This window comes from Cebidichthys violaceus, unplaced genomic scaffold (assembly GCF_023349555.1).
Source record: "Cebidichthys violaceus isolate CVI_PGR_0920_01 unplaced genomic scaffold, fCebVio1.0.p SCAF_13, whole genome shotgun sequence".
NCBI lineage: Eukaryota > Metazoa > Chordata > Actinopteri > Perciformes > Stichaeidae > Cebidichthys > Cebidichthys violaceus.
The window spans coordinates 5,712,921-5,733,195 of record NW_027176296.1 but is presented as its reverse complement, the minus strand read 5'-3'; the positions used below and the strand labels follow the sequence as shown (position 1 = coordinate 5,733,195).

The 20,275-nt window shown below is 38.1% G+C and overlaps 1 protein-coding gene across 2 annotated transcripts; it reads left to right on the top strand.

Moving 5' to 3' along the window:
• Positions 1-7,259: 7,259 nt before the first annotated feature.
• On the top strand, positions 7,260-19,272 carry tbxa2r (thromboxane A2 receptor). Of its 2 annotated transcripts, XM_068707514.1 has the most exons (4): positions 7,260-7,455; positions 12,539-13,417; positions 15,876-16,009; positions 17,096-17,358. In XM_068707514.1, the coding sequence occupies exons 2-4, from the start codon at positions 12,605-12,607 to the stop codon at positions 17,271-17,273; spliced, it is 1,125 nt and encodes a 374-aa protein (XP_068563615.1). In that variant the 5' UTR covers positions 7,260-7,455; positions 12,539-12,604; the 3' UTR covers positions 17,274-17,358. The 2 variants fall into 2 exon arrangements, with proteins under 2 accessions (XP_068563615.1, XP_068563614.1); XM_068707513.1 differs by lacking the exon at positions 15,876-16,009 and having other exon boundaries at positions 17,096-19,272.
• Positions 19,273-20,275: the final 1,003 nt, after the last annotated feature.

Below are 20,275 nucleotides of genomic sequence, written 5' to 3'. Positions count from 1 at the left end.
TAATCCAAGTTTGAGACAAATATAATTAGATTATTGGCAGAGAGACAATATACAGTATATTCTATAGGGAAGGTGTACTGTTTTTCGCCCTCGGGTTCCATACAAAAATGATCATTCCCTGATGATTAGGATCACTCTTGTAGTACAGGTGCTTTACATAATTGCCAAGTCACTATAATCTGTGGTGTGGTTATGGAATTGATGATAGGGATCTGGGTTGTTCTGTGTGCATTCTGAATCAGATTCAGGTGAAGGTATGGTGATGTTTATTTCTGCCTTTTCTGTTTCCATTCAATGGAATACTGTTTTTGCTGGGATAGATTAATGTGAAGTGGCTTCTTGGAACAATATTGTTGTTGTTTTTTTAGATGAAGTCATTTATCATCTCCTGATTTTGTGGTTAGTGTAAAGAATTAGGGTTCCTGTTTTGTTGACGGCCATTCAAATTGCAGCAGCTATTGGCTCAATGCAAATGGGAAACCGAGACAGAGACCAGAAACCTTTGCCTGTTTCACGTCTATTTTTAGTTCACTTTGTTTACTGTTTGTGTCATCATGCACTGGCTGTTTCAAGTTGAGATAAACAGATGATGGTTTGTCAAAATTGCTCTGAGAATTTGGTAAGGAATCTGATGAGATCCATCCAAGAACTTGTAAAACTTTGTATGTCCAATGAGGTATTAAGACCTGTATTCAAAAATGATTTGCAGTTATTTAGGAGAGAGGAAAAAGTATGGAAAATATAGTGATCGTCTAATTGTGTATATAGGTTTCAAATATGGTGCATTAATGCTAGTCTACAATACCATAAAAGTCTGTAATAAAATGGCAAAGCTAGAGATGTTTATGGATTGAAATAGACAACCCTCTTTGAAGTTAAGAGAAATTTTCATTGAGTTTCTTGGTGCAGACAAATATTAGATTGTAGTCTGCTATAATATGCTTTCTTTTAGCTTGTAATGCGGATGTTAAGGATATTCATTTACAGTGATAAATACAGATCAAATATATTGTGTGAATGCTTACAGTATAAACTGCCCATGTGTATGTGTATAAAATACATTCAGGAAATAGAGAAAGGGAAATATATAGAGGTGGGATATGTGAATGTGTGTATGAGCAAGTAGTATAATGGATGCAGAAGAGAGGGAGAAAATGTGTTTGGGAGTTAAAAAATTGCGCTTATAGTCCCATATGGTAAGGTCTGATTCTGCATACTGTTGAGAAAATCATAACCCTTTTAAGGTGTTAGCTGTAGTAGAGTGTAATATAATTTACTAAGATACGGTGCTTTCAGACACACAGAGTGGGTCTGAGTAGGTAAGCTACAGAGAGAACAATGGAGCAGAGCAGCTAATTTATAGTGTGAACAGAATGGCACAGAAGGAACTGATGCATACAAACTAAATTGTGATGGTAACAAGAGTTTCAGGCTGGTCTGTAGTTTAACAATGTAACCATTATTAAGTTTACAATGCCCGAGAGTAACAAACTCGACATGATGAGATCAGAGGGGATTAGATTGCATGTGCAAAATCATCTTTTCTTTCTTCATCACATGAATAGATTCCTGGTTAGGGAATAGAGAGAACAGTTATGTGATGTGTTTAAGTTATAAGTCTGTATGTGTATGCAGGTTGTCTGTAAAATATATATGTGACAAATTTTAAATGGATTGTTGCTGTATTGTGCTGAGATGAGGGGAAGAGAAGTTGGAGCAAGAAGCAGTATGTACGTAACATAGAAACAGATTAACCATATAAGATATAAATGTGTGTTGTGAGGAAATGTGTTGAGTTATAGTAGTTGATATAAGACTTTTCATGAAGGCTCTGACCATGTACATACAATTTATTTTATTGTTTTCTACCACCACTAAACGATTCCTACTTTCCAGTTTTTTGCATCTCTCCACAAGTACATTTTTCCCATTTTTCTCCATAATGGCATGGTCAGTTATTTACTCTTAGCTATCACCAAGCGGGCTATTTCACTTGACAGCGAGGAGCATCATCAGGAAGGAGTAATTCTTGTGGAAGTTCAGAATGGGCCCTGGATCGCTCTGAAATTGAGACTGTCCTTCAAGGACCAGTGCTCTTTGTGTAAAAACCTCAATAAAATGTAATTCTGGAATCAAGAATGGAACGTTTTAAGTCTGGGGAACGTTGTTATTGGGGCAAAGCTCTTGTCTGTCATTGAGTCACAGCTCATTGTTTGGAAACTGTGCAGTGTGTGGTAGCTTGAGGTCAGTTGGATATAGTGTTTAAATAGGAAGCCAGTTTCTCTGGTAAAATGTTGGTTTAGTTAAACTATATAGAAACCCCTAATGTTCAGCTGTGTGTGTGTGTGTGTGTGTGTGTGTATGTGTGTGTGTGTGTGTGTGTGTGTGTGTGTGTGTGTGTGTGTGTGTGTGTGTGTGTGTGTGTGTGTGTGTGTGTGTGTGTGTGTGTGTGTGTGTTTTGGAGCTTAATGGTCTGTGTGTCTGCACCTCAAATAATCAAAACATGTTCTGTCATGTCTTTTTGTTCCCAACAGGCAATTCACTATTTTTTACTAATTTTGATAGACAGATATATGATATGCACAGTATGTTGTCTCTAAGATCTGAAATATGTGCAAAAATGACAAATGTATTGTCTCAAACAAGGCCATCTTGAAATTAAGGCATCACAGGGGAATCTATAACCTTTAACATCCACCATTCATAAACTACATCTTGCTTGCCAAGTTAAGGAATTAAGGAATTAGAGTGGCAACCTGAGGATATTAGCACCTGACCTTTAATGCAATAAGCTGCCAAATGGACCAGTCTGGAGTTCAACTAAGCAGAACCTGTTTTATCTATTCATTTTTTTGCATGTGTTCTCTCAAACTGCAGTGCCTTTCAGGGTCACTGTACATCACCAAAACCCAGCACCTGACAGTGTCTGAGCAGACTCACACCACAGTTTTGGATAAGCTCATTTTCCCTTGTATGCACTAAAACATGCAATAGGTATTTTCAGAACTATCCACTCTGCAAAACATTGCCTTTTAGATGTGAGAAATGTTGGCCTAGTGTGGTAGGAAAACGCAGAGAAGATGTGACATTTAGTTTTTGCCAGCTTAGTGTGAACATCGTGTCAGAGGGCATAACATTCACAGCAAAACATATGTCACCTACGCACTATACGCTTGAAATGGTATCCACTAAATAAAATCCATGTATACGATAGTAAGAGGAAAAACTGTGTTTGGTCTGCTAATTCTGCTTCTGCATCAGTTAAGTATGCGTGAACACTTAATTCATCATTTATAAAGCATTGTTCCTACATTAACACTCATTAGTATGCATTTCATAAACAGTTATAAATGTTTTATTCTTGATTAATAAGCTTGTATATTATGTGTTTCATGATTGTGTTTTTATACTTTATAAATTATGGATTCCCCATTTGTAAATTAAGTATTATATATATATATTACAAACCAATTATTAATGAGTTGTAGATGATAAATAACATCATTATAAAGTAATATAAGTAAATAATTAAGAACGTATTTAGATGTATTCATGCATTTATACATATGATTCATGCACTAATGGTTAAGGACTATGTTAATATATACTTTATAAAAACGTATTAATACTGCAATTCATTATTAATTCAGGTAGTTACTAGTCGTTAGTTAGGTATTTTGTGTTACCTCATCTAAATTGAGGACTATCAATGCCTTACAACAATTTATAAATGACATTGAAAGGCTAGCAGTGCCTCAAAACCCACAAAAGTCTCAGTTATCTTCTCAACAGAAAAGTCACAAAAGACACAACACAAAGTGATCAAGAACATATCAATATTTATTGCAAGATGCAAACAATGTAATCATAAGAACATACCTCTCAGCCATGTAAAAAAACAAAACAAAGAGCTCTCTGGTATTACAATCTGGTAATTTTGCCAAAATTAGAGGAATGCCAAACTCGGCAGGCATGTTCAGGGTATTTTTTTTTAAATAGCGAAGGCACTAACTCTACAGTGGAAGTCTTTAGCGCCCATATTAACTATTGTACAGGCATTATACTATCTGCTTCCCTGTATTCAGAGTGGAAGCAATCCCTAAATCATGCTCTAAAGTTATAATTTAGCACCTATTGTTTAAAATAGTCTTTGTAGTTTATCTGTCAATGGTTCAAAATCTGCTGCTCAATTGCATTTTTACCCATTTGTCTCTGGGAATAATGTTTGGAATAACAAACAGGGACATTGTATTTTTTCACATTTTATTATTAACCAAATATATAGAGAGGGACCAATACCTAAACTTAAACACTTACATGAATGAAAACTACACTGAATGTGATAAACATTAACTGTTTCACATTGAAACAGCATACAGATCTGTTCTCAACACTGATTATCTTCAAGATAAGATTAGTTAAATAATCTAATGAATTAAATAACGTTTAGGAGGAAATTTGGCTTTATTGATTTATTATAAAACCTTTTGTTGGAGTCATGGTTAGTCAGTAGATATGTGCAGCAAGGCAGCTTGGTTTGGAATGTCTGATGAACTTAAGAGTATGCAACCAACGCTGGTGTATTTCTGGAAAGGACACTGAATCATAAAATCATCATGTACTTAACTATAAGATGAATACTGATTACCGACTACTTAAGTGTAATAAATTGTAGTTATTTGAGCACCCACGGTTTCCTTCCTTATCTCAAACCCTTTCATCTACCACATGAGGGATAGATGAGGGTATATCAGTAGCGTTCTTGTAGGAGGAAAACAACCAAACTGGCCTAAAGCAAGGCCGTGGCTTGGTAAAGTCAGTGCATCCACTCTGTTGTACTTCAGTGCTTCAGAATGTGGGATGTACTGAAATTATAACATTTCCTGTTGTTTTGTTTTAGATGGAGTTTTGTATGTAGAAGTTATTTTTTGCAGTTTTAATGATTATCTAATTCATCTAAATGTGTCTAGCTCTGCAAAGAAAATGTCAAGAAATAAATCAAATACAGTAAAATACATTAACTGATACAATGTTAAGAAAAACTGAATGATTCATTACAGGGTTAGTGTGCATGCTGATTGTACAGGTGTTCCACACAAAAAATGGGGAATCTCGTACTTCCATTAGATTTTAAAGCAACACTTTTCATAAATGCCCATCACTGTCCCATATTCTCATAAAGATTGATTGGTCTTAATTCTAGCCAAATATAAGAATTTTACCCTTTAAGATCTATTTCTGCTGCTGAGCCCTGAATCAAGTAAATTAGAATAATGGAGTCTGGAATAAAAAAACACCTAAATCTTAATCATTTGCCTCTGAAAGTGATTGCACCACTTTCGCTACTTGAGCATCAAATGATTGCTCTGTATCAGAGGTCACAACAAGATAAAAGTGCTCTGTCTTCAAATTGGCAAACTCGAAGTAAGATCACTCAAAGTTCTGGTAATAGGCTTGGCAGCGAAATTGCAATGATGTGTGATAATGATACCATACTCCATCACTGTCTTTTTTTGTTTACATTTTTATTTGTCCACATTGGATATGACCCAGATTGTGATGGTGATTTTATGGTCTGTTGAACCAGTGGCTGCCTTATTCCCAGGACCTTATCAGGGAGAACTTGTAAGGCTGCTGGTGCTTGTGAGTCTTCAGCTGTTTAGATGGTCCTGTAGATGGACACGCTAGTAAATGAGGAATTATTGTGACTTTGTAGTCTTGTAATGCAAACATGTTATAGACTGTGGTTATTAATTAACTTCACACAATTGACAAAAAGAAATACACGGATGATAATAGTCCATCTGTTTTGTTTCAACCCAGTGTGTGTGTGGATCTGTATTACTCATGTTCTGGGGACATACAGTATATCTGTTTACGTAGTCACATTGTGGGGACTCACCATCCTTTTGGGGACAAAATGTACTTCCCCATAACGTAAAGCATTTCATTTTAGGGTGAAGACTTTGTTTAAGGTTAGTTAAGGGTTAGGATTAGGCTGGTAGCGGTTATGGTTAGGGTAAATCTCAAGGAAATGAATGTAAGTCAATATAGTTTCCTCTAAAGCGATGGGACCAAAGGAAACTATTATTCCGTTTTTATTGTCAGATGTTTGTGGATATAAACTGGATAATATGATAAACAGTATTTTTATCCATCGCCTAGTATCTTGTACAGACAATCTCAACAACTATAATACTGGTTGCCTGGAAACCTCACTCTGATGATGAGAGTCCAAGAATTCGTCACTTTGTCAAGCTGTTCTTCAATAAATAGTTATACCATGCAACAATCCCCAAAATCAACCAATTGTAATTCTAACGTTTTGGGTTGTGGATTTGAATAATTAGATCCAGAATTGCTTTTTTTTTACTTGCTTGGCTTGTTGTTTCCCCAGGCTTCCAGTCTTTATGCTAAGCTACATATAACTTTTAGCATTCATAATCCTGCAATCGTTTTTACCTATATTGTTGTTATATTCTCCTTGTTACTGGTTTACAGGCCTGAGCTCAGCTCTAAGTGTCCCACATCTGCACTGCATATGTCTATCTGAATAAGTCACTCAGTTATGTAAACTGTGTAAAGGTCAGCTTTTATATAAAACCTGAAACCAAAGAAAAAAAAACATCTGCTGATGGCATGTCCAGCTTTTCTTTCAAATGTTCCCGACTAGTCGTGGATCTATGTTGTTGAATGACTCTATTACTCAATTTGCTTCACTCTTTAGTCTTACAACATTAATTTGTATTAGAAACATTATTGATGAACATCTTTTTTTCACTGGCTTGATGTAAGGAAATTATAGTTGTCAGGCTTTAGTCCATTTTTCACAAAGAACACATCACATTATATAATGTAAAGGCTGTCGATTTAGTTTCTATTGGTATTTTATTCTCAATGCAACAAAAGAAGAAATCCCATGTTTTGGTGAATTGACTAGTCTTTCATTTACCCCTTTCTAAAGCCTGTGAGGACAGCACCTCCACCTCCCATTTTACACACATAAAACAGAACAGATTAAAACCGAACATGAGACAAATGCCCCTTTCCCCCACTGTGCACCACTTACTTGCTCCACTTTGATGCTTTACGACTTTTCTCTGTGGCTCATTCTTCTGCCTAAAATACAATGTGTTGTCTTCCCCAGAGACATAGAGACATTCCCCTTTTGTCTTCCGGGGAGGGGTGAATTGAGCAGAAGGAAGCTATAACTGGAGGGAGAGAGATCAGTATCTAAACTACGGGGGAAAGGAGTGGAGATGACCGGGGGTTCCTGCTCACAGCCTGCTGCAGTACTTACAGGACTTTATTTTCATTAGATGGGACTTGGTGTATGTGCGATTTTTCGCCTCTTCTAAACTATTGTTTGTGTTATTAATCAAACAAATGCAGTACGTTTGCATGGACAAACTTCCCAACTGAGAGTCAACTTGGTTCCTGAAAGCTTCTGTGGTGGTAAGACACATTTTTAATCACTAAGTAAAAAAAACTTTTTTAAGAAAACAGCCCTGCTTATGAATATGAAATGTGAAAGATGCAAAGAAACCTTGAATGTATCATTTGACATACACAAAAACAAAAATGTGTGATGAGGAATGGTTTTACACACTTTATGATACATGTACATTTATGATCATTAATGTTGTTACAGTTAAAAGTTCAAATAAATAGGCTTGTCAGGACACCCTGTAAAGGTTGCATCAGTACAAGTTGTGTTGTTTGCGTATAATGGTTTTGTTTTGTTGCTATCAATTTGCAAATGTATATGCAAGTATTAAGCATGGTTAACTTCTTCATCATTTGTCATTTCTCGTCTTGTAAGGGTTAGGGATATTTCAGACTTTGACAGAAAGCTGCAGTAACTCAGGTCAGTGCTGATTAACTATGGAGACAGACTTTGGGTTACTATAATAAAATGATTGAACTTTGTTTCACCATTTTAAAGAAAGGTCATTTAAGCTCTACCAAACTCACAACAAATTTTGTTCAACTAAGCATTTACTTGAGCTTAATGGGTAATACGTGACATTAGCATTGGCCAGGCTTCATCAGTGAACTCCCACTGATGATGCACATGGTAAAATAAACCTAAGATCGACTCCTGTGGGAGAATTGAAACTGAAACTGTTCTCTTGATTTTGGGAAAAGGTGCGGATTGAGGTCAGTTGCAGAAAATGCTTCCTCAGTTCTGAAAGCCAGTGAGGCACAGCTGCACATTGTCAGTGTGTTTGCCTCTGCCTTGTGACCCACACAGTTGGTGTAATAAAGGATGTAGCTTGAAATGTGGACTTGAGTCTTCCTGAATCAAACATACAGAAGTACTTTATGTGCAATCCATGCTCTTATCTGACTTCTTGCTATCCATCCTGTAAAAAATAAACACCAACTGCCTGAGGGCCAGCTCCAAAATCTTTTAAAAAATGGAGTTAGCTCATCGTAAACATCTTGTTTGACTTCTTGATAGCATACAGGTCAGATTTTTGTAAAAATAAAATTGTCTCTTCAGTTCTTTCCCCTCTCTCTGTCTCTGTACTATTGGATAAACTGAAATGATACATTGTAGCATTTACCAGGTACCTGCCTCAGGTTTCTATTATTAATAGGATTAATTATATGACAGGGTCAAAATTTTACACCACATAATTTGATATTCTGAGTCTTTTATTTGAAATTATGATTAAGAAGACCTAGTTAATCAGCCTGCAGTGAGGTGTCTGTGTTGTTTGTTCACCTCACAGGGCACACAATTGCCAAAACCGCTTTATTGGCCAAATAGACCAAATGGAAAGGGTTTTGGCTTGGGTTTCTTAATTTTATTACCCATATTTATTGCTCACTTTTGTTGTGCATTTTGCCTTTTTGCTTTGATAAAGTAATGCATATCAGTCTTTTTTAACAAGGGACATTATAAATACATTTGATGTTTGCAATACGAACAAGGAAAACAAATCATTATAACTGATAGATTGAGCAGGATTTTGAATTGACAGCAGACTATAAAGAAGGTCTGAAAATGTTTTCATTTCAAGCAATCATAAGTGCAGTAGGTCATGTTTGTTTTGCAAAAAAAAATTGTTGTCTTTGGAGAAAGATCCCTGGTAGTTACACATCCTCTGTTTAGGAATCTCTCGACACATATTTTGCAGACACTCTGCACTCGACACTCTGAAACTACTGGACTGCCTCAATAAAGTGATTTTGAATATTCATTGATTTTAGATGCTAACAGGTTCTTCTGGCTAATGGCCCACTCAAAAGGTTTTTAGGGTCATACGAGAGCTGGCGCCAAGCACTGTCTGTCTCATGTGATTATTCTCTAAGGTATGGAAGGACCTGATAATAGTGTAATTAGCTTTTAGCAGAATGTCCAAAGATTTCTTACGATTTCATGTTTTCAGCCTTTTAGGAAAACATAACAATTAGACAGACAAAACACCTGCTGCCATGGCTGTTGGGTAACATCAATCATGTATTAACAAGATTCTACCATTTTAACAATGTGCACTGAACATCACTTAACATGTATATCCATTTCCCACAATTGATGTATACAGTAGCACATTTTCACTAACTCATGCCCACTTTAATAGTGCCAGAATATAATCAAAGAATTCCATGATCTGCTGCAAATACTTTCCAAACAAAGCAGAAGCTGGTCCTCGTAAACTGCAACACTAGTCCTGTCTGAAGAAGCTTTAAACCGAGGACTGATGTCACAGTGCTCACAGACTTTTTTCTTTTTGACGAGCTGGAAATAATTTACGGAATAAAAACAACCCCCCCACCGTTAGTATATTTGTTGTTTCTCATGTTGGAGATTTAATTTAAGGGTGGGGCAGGCTAAAAAAAGTATAATAATACGTGTAGGATGTTGGTGCAGAAAGCAGGAGCACAATAAAATGACAGCTGGTGATGCAGGAAAGTCAGCTAATAAAATTAAGTCCTGCTACATGTGCTCCTGTTTTTTTAGATTGTTACTAATCTTGTTACCCTCACTGTTTTAATGTCCTGTTCAGTGCAGTGTGGGTTGTATAGTGTGAGATGTACAGTTTTCAGTTCTATTCCGTTACATATTTACTTCAGCACTGTTTAAGGAAACATCATTTTATTTGTCTATTTATCTTGATAACTAACCTCCATTTTTGACCCAATTTCTAGTATCTGCAAAAGCATCAACACGGATATAACAGAACAGTATATACAGTGACCTTACACCATCTGTTCACTGATAAAATGAGTGTCAGGATGCTCACAGGAGGTTTAAACCCCCAGTTTAATATGATCAGTGTTATCAACTATGTTATGTCATCTTATGGAATATACTGAGATGATTTAGCCTAATTTAACAGAAAAGAGATAGCTGGTATACAAGGTAACATCAGTTTACTTTATATTGTAAAGTGGCTAAGTGGAGTACAGGGCCGCCTTTCAATCAGAGAGTTGTCGGTTCAATCCCCGGCACCTGCCCTGCTAGTCTCATGTCAATGTGTCCTTGAGCAAGGCACTTAACCCCAAAATTGCTCCCGTAGCTGAGCCTCCGGTGTATAGATACTGAATTGTAAGTTGCTTTGGATAAAAGCGTCTGCTAAATGACTGCAATGTAATTTTGAGAGATAACATCTGATATTTCCTGTTTATCCATTTATCTTATTCCAGAATGATATCAATACCCACATGAAATGCCATCAAACCAATATTTATTGAAGTAAAGAAGGAATATTTATTTCCCTTACTTGATTTCACGTCACTGTTCAGCCTAACGTCTACCTCCACTTTGCTTGTAGCCAGTCAACGATCTGACTTTGATGGGCCGTATATCGGGGACAGACCACTAGGGACAACATAACCTAACAGCATAAACTTAATATGACACCATGTTTATTTCCTGTTTGTAACTCTGTCAGTACTCTCCATATAACTGCATTTCCTGCCAGGATATGACAGCTCCCCTACTCTCTGTCTATATTTGTCTCTGTGTCACTCTCTCCATCTCTTTCTTATTCTTTCCATGTCTGCGTGTGTTTGTGTGGGTGTCCTGATAATAGATTATTCACCCTGACCATTGGTATAAATGGACTTTATATGGCTTATATGTCCATTCTAAATCTGCACTCATTGTAGATTTTAATGGATAGTGTCTAGTTTTTGTAGTTTTAGCAAATGTTCTTATTGGTAACAGTTTTCCTCAGTTTTGGCTCTCTTTCCGACAAGGGAATTTCTACTGCTCTAGATTTGTATACTTTTCCTGCACAATCAGCCATTTACTGCCCTCGTTTTCAGTTTTACCTTGGCTACAACTTAGAGTACATCCACATTACTCCGTTTTTGTTTGGAAACGCATATGTTTTGCTACGGTTACACTGAGCGTCCACACTATGCCGGCGTTTTCGAGCACCGTAAACGGATGAGTTTAGAAACGATCCCGAAGCCGGATAACTTTGAAAACTCCGGGTAGCGTATTCGTGTGGACGGACGGAAACGCATAAGTTTGGAAACGATGACGTAACACCCGCGATCGACTACCAGGTTAATTTAACGCGGACAACTGATTACAGGCATTGCTGACCTTGTTGTCTTTACCAGCAGCTGTTGTCCAGTTAAAGTCTGCATGTCTGCGGAGGAAACAGCTGTTATTGAAGCGATCAGTGAGCGGTGTGAGAGAGAGAGCGAGAGAGAGAGAGAGAGATCAGTGAGCGGAGAGAGGGAGAGAGAGAGAGAGAGAGAGAGAGAGAGAGAGAGAGAGGGAGAGAGAGAGAGAGAGAGAGACCCGCAGCGCTGTAACTAACGTTAAGTCTGAAAAATAAAACGTATTAAACTTTCCACAAACTGTATCTGTTTGAGTTTATAGAGGAAGATTTTAGAGAAGATCTTAAGTATCAAACACGTACTTACAATCATTAAAAACTACTTTATTACTCTGGTTGCTTAGTTACAAAATATGACAATCTACTTCCTGTTTACATCGGCGCATGCCCAGTGTACATGAAGAGTCACGTGATATTCGTTTCCAGGCGTGTAGTATGGACAGAGATCATTTCGGAAATGATGGCTGAAACGCTGTGTGGATGGAGATCGTTTTTGTTTGAAAACTTTGTTTCCAAACGAAAACGGAGTAGTATGGATGTAGCCTCAGTCCTGTTTCTTGCATTGTCGGACATTGTTCTAGCAATATGTTCCCAGATCTCAGAAAATACTTTGGGGAATACATCGTTATTGGATGGATATTTTGGCAAAATATGAAAAAGAAAACAAATTTTAATAAACCAGCCCTGCACAACTCTAAATAGAAATAATCATTTATAGAAAATGGAGGGGTGGATAGAAACCATTTTCAGCACAAGCAGATTTGCAAAATACCCAGCCAGAATATAGAGTTGGGTAAGCACCATTTAGTACAAGAGTAAACAAAAATGCTATGAAGACTGCCACGATTGAAGTGCAACAACAATAGCCCAACTTTCACATAGCTGGAGAGTTTCTTACCTTTTTATTTGTATTGTATGTTATAATGTTTAACTTTTCTCTTTTTACTTTTGAGGTTGAAGAAAGAAGGGAAATTCTTCAAACTGATATTGTCTTTCCATCTCTGAGTCATTTGAAATCAATGACCCCACACCAGCTGAACACCATGAATGCCTCAGTACCATTCGCCAACAACACCCCACTCTGCTACTCCATAAACAGCCCTCCATTCAAGTACCACCCTACCATCGCCTCGGCCTACTTCTCATCCATCTTCACCACTTTGGGTATTACCTCCAATCTCATTGCCTTCGTAGTTCTCCTCAAGTCCTTCCAGCGGACACATAGCCGCTCACGCACCTTCCTGATCTTCCTGGGTGGCCTGGTGATCACAGACACCATGGGTCTTCTGGTCACCGGCTCCATCGTGATCTCCTTCCATGTTACGCACTTTAATTGGCGCCAGTTAGATCCAAACTGCCACTTCTGCAACTTTATGGGCATGTCCATGGTCTTCTATGGACTGTGTCCACTGATGCTTGGTGCCGCCATGGCCATGGAGCGCTTCGTTGGCATCAACCATCCATTTGCACGCTCCACCATGCCCAAGAGCCGGACAGTCTCCATGGTGCTGATGGTGTGGTTGATCGCAGGCTGCATAGCTTTGCTGCCCCTAACAGGCATCGGAAGCTACCACATGCAAATGCCTGGCTCCTGGTGTTTTTTCAACATCAGCTCTGAGGGAAATAACCTAGCCTTCTCCCTGCTCTTCTCGCTGGTCGGGTTGATGAGCATTGCTGTGTCATTTTTGCTGAACACGGTGAGCGTTGTGACCCTGATCAAGGTGTGCTGTGGACAGGATAGGACCCAGCGTCGCCGAGACCACGAAATAGAGATGATGGTCCAACTCATCCTCATCATGGTCATTGCTTCTATCTGCTGGTGCCCCCTCTTGGTGAGTTTGCCTTGTTGAAATACGTTAGCCTTATATGTTTATGTGTGTGTGTGTGTGTGTGTGTGTAATATGTTCAGGACTGGTTTTATGACAAACGATAAAGAGTGTAGAAATTTTAATTCCTGGTTTCTTGAGTGGCATTAGCCAACTTCACACTAAGATAATGATTGGTTAAAGGTGCCGTCAGCAATTGTAATCCAATACACTCTTTGTCAAATTCAACGAAAATCTCCTCACGGTCCGCTAAGTGTCCGTTCTGTGTGCGCTGAAAAAAAGTCTGGTTTTCATTCACAGACCTGGCTCTATAAATGGGAAACGAATAGAGTGGCTCGGACCCAGGCACACAACCTTATTACAGCCAATCAGCAACAGGGTGCAGTAATGCTTGTCTGCAGGACAGGCAAAAGGCCATTGTTGTATAAAGAGAGAGGCAGTTGGGGTGAGAGGGACTGTAAATCTATTAGTAGTATTTGTTTCGATGTTGAGTTCAAACCTCAACAATCTTTCTCCAGAATCGCTGACTCCACCTTAAAGGACCAAACACAATTAATTGATCAAATAAAATTTTGAACATTCTTTTGACAAAATAGTGTTCAAAAAGTCTGGAAATTGTTCGAAATTTAGTCAATGAGACAAATATTATTATCTCTATACATTAAATACTTCTGCATGACAGTTATCTTTTGTCAAAAAAAACTGCCATATAAAGTATTTCTCTTTTCAATTGTAATTCTTATACAAAACACATTTAAATGGGTCACCATTCTTTTTTATGAGGACCCCCTAAGCCAATAAGCCAGTTTATTGTGAAGCTACTATGGGTCAGTATTCCCTCTGAGGTCTCTGGCCTTGTTTCCACCTGTTTGAAAAAGTATGGGCCTCTGTGGTCTGTGACAGTGTGTGTTGTGTGAATGTGCCTTCTTTGGCTGCAAGATCACTGGATCTTTGTGTTTCCAACGTGTATCTTTTTGCACTTTTTTAGCAATTACCAGCTTTGAATATCCACCAGAAAGCTATCCATAAAACACCACACTTTCATTGCTTCCATATTTCTCTTTGTCATCCACAGATTTTGATTCTAATTTGTTGAATACTTTAGCATCTAAAAATGTGTGACCTGATAGACTAAACATTAACCAAAAGTGACAATGAAACAACATTACTTGGTGTCGATGGTAAGATAAAAAATAGTCAGTTATGATATTGCAAAGCACTAATGGTGTCCACCAAATAATGGGTTTCTCAGGTAAAACACCCGACCCAATCTATTCAGCTCTTGTTGTTATCAGCGTTGTCCTTCAATTATTCAAACCATATTAAGGCATTACAAAGTCCTACACTCCTTTTCTCTGCACCCCCCCCCCCCCCCCCCCCCCCTCTATATGCTTCATTTCTCCTTAGTAATGCAGCTTCCTAACTAGTAGATCTGAAAGCCTTCTGATCGGATCAGAGAGCCCCTTAACGTCTAAGTTGAGATGATGCTCCGCTTTAGCGCATGGGTGAAATCACTGCCTTTGAAGGTAAAACTCCAGTTTAGTACAACTTGGATTTTGCTTTTGTAGCTCTAGCTATTGGTTGTGTCAATTATAACATTACACACTTAATTACTGATAACATGACAACAACACTAAAATTAGGTCCAACAATCATATGGGTTGAAAACTAACCCCTGGGTTAGCCTAAATTTATTTGGAAACAAAATTAAGGTGAAGCTAGAATTATAACCCAACTGTCCATTGTAAACATCTCTACAGCTGGCTTCCTGATTCTTTGACTCTACTGCACTTACCGTAGTTGTGTGCATCAATGGGGTTTCTGTATAGTATAATTAGCAACATGATAATCCGGCAAAACTATCATCTTGTTCACAGCCTGTGTGAATATTTGATATAATTTCATCTATTTCTGCGATCTCAGCAAATGCTGTCTTTGAAAAGCTGTTATAACAAATGGGACAAGCTACAAAAATACAACTTAAGTTGTAGTAAACTGCGGTTTCCTGAAATAATTATTCTAACTGTTCTGCTTACAATAAAACTCATTACTGTAGAAGCAACATGAATAATTTACTCCAACCTGCTTAATCTACATCCATGACACCCTCTTCTTTGTCCAATTGTGTCTAAATAAAAAGAACTGGTTGAGAGGGACGGAGTGTCTTTTAATAACTGCTCAACGCTATGACAAGAGATCACGATGTATTGGTCTGTGGTTAAACTAAAACTGTAAACTTAAACCCTCCTTAAACCAGTCGATGTGTTGCTTTCAGCCCAGCAAGCATTGCCATCTACCACATTTTGATGCTACCACTAGTTGCCAATTCAGAACTTCCATTATCAACATTGGGACTTTAAATTGAGGATATCATAGTAAGAAAGAGAAGAGCTAACGCTACCTGACTGGAGCACATATATTTCTGCAGAACTGTCTAACCTCGGTTGTGTGACACCCTGCACAGATATATACTCTGATGAGCGTGGTGGCTGCTGATCCTGTAAGAGATGATATTGTTTTGTTCTACATACGAATGGCCACCTGCAATCAGATATTTGACCCCTGGGTATACATCATGTGCCAAGTGTCCCGACTAAGGCGAGTAAAAAGTCAAACAAAAGCTTTGAAAGATTTCTACAATAACACAGCATCCCCATAGTAACTGCTCACCCCCATCATCATTTTGGTCTGTGGTTGGCCGGCTACCTCAGCGTGTCCTAAACATCTGCCACTGAAACTCATGGACTGTACAACACAGTTTACTTGATGTCTTGCAGCTTCCAGAACATTACCCATAAACTCAAAGTTTCATTGGCAGCATGCTTCATAGTGCAGCCAGTGTCTCATCTTGTTTTTGCTGTTGCTCTGTACACTTCATTCTATTCCCAGTCAGTTAATAAAACAATTCACTTAAATAGTTCAGCCCTTTGTCTTGTTAGTTTATTGCCCTTGCGCCTGCTTTCATCCTGAAACTAACACAGATGGTCCAAAACTTCATGACTTAACTATCTGCAGAATGTGGTTTTGTTTTAGATACTCAAACATTTCTTTGAAGCAGAGCTGCAGCAATCTTTACAGATAAGGGTTAAACATCAAGAAACGTCGTTCAGGCTCAGTAAATGTAATGGTCCTGAAAAATGCGATGAATGTCGCAATCTGTGAAAGTGGAACTTAGCCACTAGGATAACTTGTGCCCTGGAAAACATTGACTCTTTGGTTGTTTCAGTCTCTAGATCACCTCTGCCTCTGAGAATAGTTTGCCCAACTAAAACTGTGGTTTGCACTTCATCTCAACACTCGCATTCAACTTTTTAACACGATGAAGTGGATTTATAAAACTGTTTCCTTGCACTGCTTTGGTGTAAACCACAATAGAACCACATTTCTTTGGCACCAGCTGAATTTGGATAATCAGAATAAGCCAATTTGTCATTCGTTAAGGAGCTTGTTGGCATGTTTTTTCCACCATAAGAGATTGTTGGGCTAGTACTATTAAGGCTATGCCTAACATAAATCCCCCCTGTTGAAGTGCAACAGGGGGGATAATTGTGTTGCAACGGATGTCCACGGCAAACTTTGCATTCAATCTCATCCTTCCCCTACTCCTTTCCTCCATCTTTTCTTTCTTATCTTTGCTACTTCTTTCCTTGATCCTTATCCCCACTTCCATCCCTCTACCAATAGGTCTTTATTGCACAAACTGTGCTGTCCGGTGGACCCCTTAGGATCAAATACCTACTGCTATGGATACGATTCGCCACCTGGAACCAGATCCTGGATCCGTGGGTATACATCCTGTTTCGAAGGGCCGTTCTCAAGAGAATCTACCCCCGCTTCGACTGGTCCCGTGGCTCCATCATGACCCTGTACCCGTCTTTCAGCGACACTGTCCGGAGGTTCACTCGCTCCTCTCTTGGGAGCACCCTGGGACCAGATGAAACAGGAGAGGAGCATAAATCAAATGTAACACCGCCATCTACACTGAAGCCACCACCTCCTTCTCCATGATTTTTTGGATTTGAGTTGTTGCAGCAGACAGATTGACATCATTTGTGTTGCAGAATGTGTTTGACTGTTAAAAGCTCTGATGGGTTTTAATGTTAACTGTGGCCAGGATAAGAAGCTGGATTGCAACAATGATGTGAAAGAATTGAATCTTGTTATTTTATTGCATATCACTGAAATGTTCAACAGTATTAGCAATGACACTTTAATGTAGAGCAAAGTATAAAGAGAGAGCAGCTAAATCAAATTTTTGTGAGATCATCCAGCTTCCCACTCTTTCTCAAACTGTCAAAAACGCTATTTACGCTCATTATCCTACTGTGGGATTTAAGCATCATTACCATTTAGACTTATATAACCTTTTTAATATGTATCTTCATTGCCTACAACTTTAACCGCCTTTTCTTTGCATTCATTTAGTTAGGTTTGTTTATGCAAAGTTGTTTTATAACAATATATTTTTTAAATTTTCATTTATTTTTATCATCGCCAGGAGAATCATGCGATCGCTTGTGCGATCGCTTGTGCAATCACCGTCTGACCTTGAGTGAGTGTGCACCTCTGAGTCTGTCCACGGCTAATCTTGCATTCTACTGCAGCACTCTGGATGGCCAGTTATGGCTACATGCTCAAGGACCTCTCGTGTTTGAGGTGACTTACATTTTTTTTCTAAGCACCTTTTCCTGCCTGTTTTACATTGCCTTTTACTGCCTGCTGACTCCTCACTCACTACGGCTCCTGGCCTGCAGTGATAACACAGTTGAGTGCATCACCAACCCCACCATTCTCCTTTTCAGTGCTCAGAGACATAGTGGGGGAAACCAGTTTTCTCACTTTCAGTGTTTTGGATGGTGGGCTTGGTTAACAGCTAACAGAACTAACACTGCTGCATACCTCTCTGCCGCTGCTCTGCCGCCAGGGACAAAGTGGGGAAAAACAATTGGCTCACTTTTATTGTGTTGTTGGTGTGTTTGGCTACACGCACTACTGTACCTCTTCACAACTTAGACACTGCTAAGCAGACAGACTGGTGAGTTTAATTTTGTTTTTGGCAAGATTGTATGAGGTGTATTATACAACAACTTTGAGGTGATTGCTGGTTCCACTGAGTGCAACTTTCTAGTTTTCTTCTTTTCCTTATGTCTTTTTTATCTTTTCAAACAATGTCATTATTTGTTGTTTTATGAAACAATTTTAGAAGAACAGGGGCCCTTACTTCTTATGGATCAATATTGTAATCTCTTGATAAAATGCATTCTTTGTAACCACCACAGTGCACATAAGTCATCTAAAACAGATTTAAAGCTATTTACATGCACTGCCTTTTCTACAGGTAGAATCAGCTTTACTAACCAGGTGAGACTGATACAGAATCTTTCCTCTGAGCCTCACTGCAGTGCTAATAAAACTGTTTCTGCATCTCTTAGAGATGTTTAACTATAACGTCAAGTTGCTGTCAGCTGTAAAGGTTATGATAACATTGAACAGGGAGAGGGAGATGATTTAGTTGTTGGACAATCCAAATTCAGCCTGATTATTTGGGCAGTGTAATGACAAACATTGTAGCAGTAATACATTATAATATTATAATTATGATATAATTAAACTGTTGCAGTCATGTCTTGCTCTATTGGATAACTCAGTCACCCAGCTATTCATGTTGATCTGTTTTGAACATTATACTATCACTCATAAATGTCACTCAGTTACCAGACAAATCACTGAAGCAATCACCAATGAGATGCGTCTTGCTTTAACTCTATAGCAGTATCATCCAGTAAAAATGTGTAAATGTTGAATGTGCTTGACAGAAATGGCATGTGATTATACATAGAAATAAAGGATTATAATCCCAACTCTTTTGCATGGGTTTTTCTGATAAACACAGAGGCTTGACAACTACTGTATGATTTTGACCGTTTTACTTACAATTTAAACATGTTAAATATGCCATACATGTTTTCAGGTCTTCATTGAGAGGTGCAATCATATACAAAGTGTTCAAACATCATAAGACAAATACTAATGTAGCTGAAACAGTGTAGCCGGAGTGAGTGAAGTTGAGTCAAGCTGTATTTCAGTGTTTACTTGCTTACATGTATTTAAATAATGACTCTATAACTTGTTCATATTGTTTTGTGAGCCAGAAAACATTGAACTGTCAAACTCCAACATATAGGTGGATGCTTCCTTCTTTCCACAGTAAATACTCCCCAGTGCAGAGACAGACAGAGAGAGAAGCACATTAAGTGATCCTGAATTATAAAGACTGAAACATACGCATTAAGTATATTTACATTCTCTTCTCGAGACAAACCAAAAAAGTTCCCTGTGAATGTATGGCAAAAGGGCATGTGAATATGTTATACAATGTTATTTTCATATTAGTGGGCAAGAAGACACATTTTTCAGGCAAAATTGCTGCAGGGAACGCCAATGAAATGGTTTACACAAACAGCAAGCTAATTTGTTTTTGTTTTGTTTTTACTGTGGGAATTATGGGCTTGATTCCTGTTTGACAGTAATTACCATGTGGGAAAATGTGAATTGCGAAGCAAGGCCATTCAGCTGAGGATTTTCTCCCTGTGTTCATTCACAGATGCTTCCACTTTCCAATGACAATTGCAATTAATGTCTTAAAACAAGTTCAATTTCAGATACTTACTTAGAGGTCTGAAAATATTTAAACTGCTATTTATTTAATTTTTAATTTGTATTTGCACTGTGGCCACTTGATTATATGTTTGCAAACATATTATAAGTTATAGATCATGTATGTAGTTCTCTAGTTTGTGAAGGTTATTGATAAGGGAGAAGTAGACTTCTAGACTAATACATTCTGATTTTGATATGACCCAA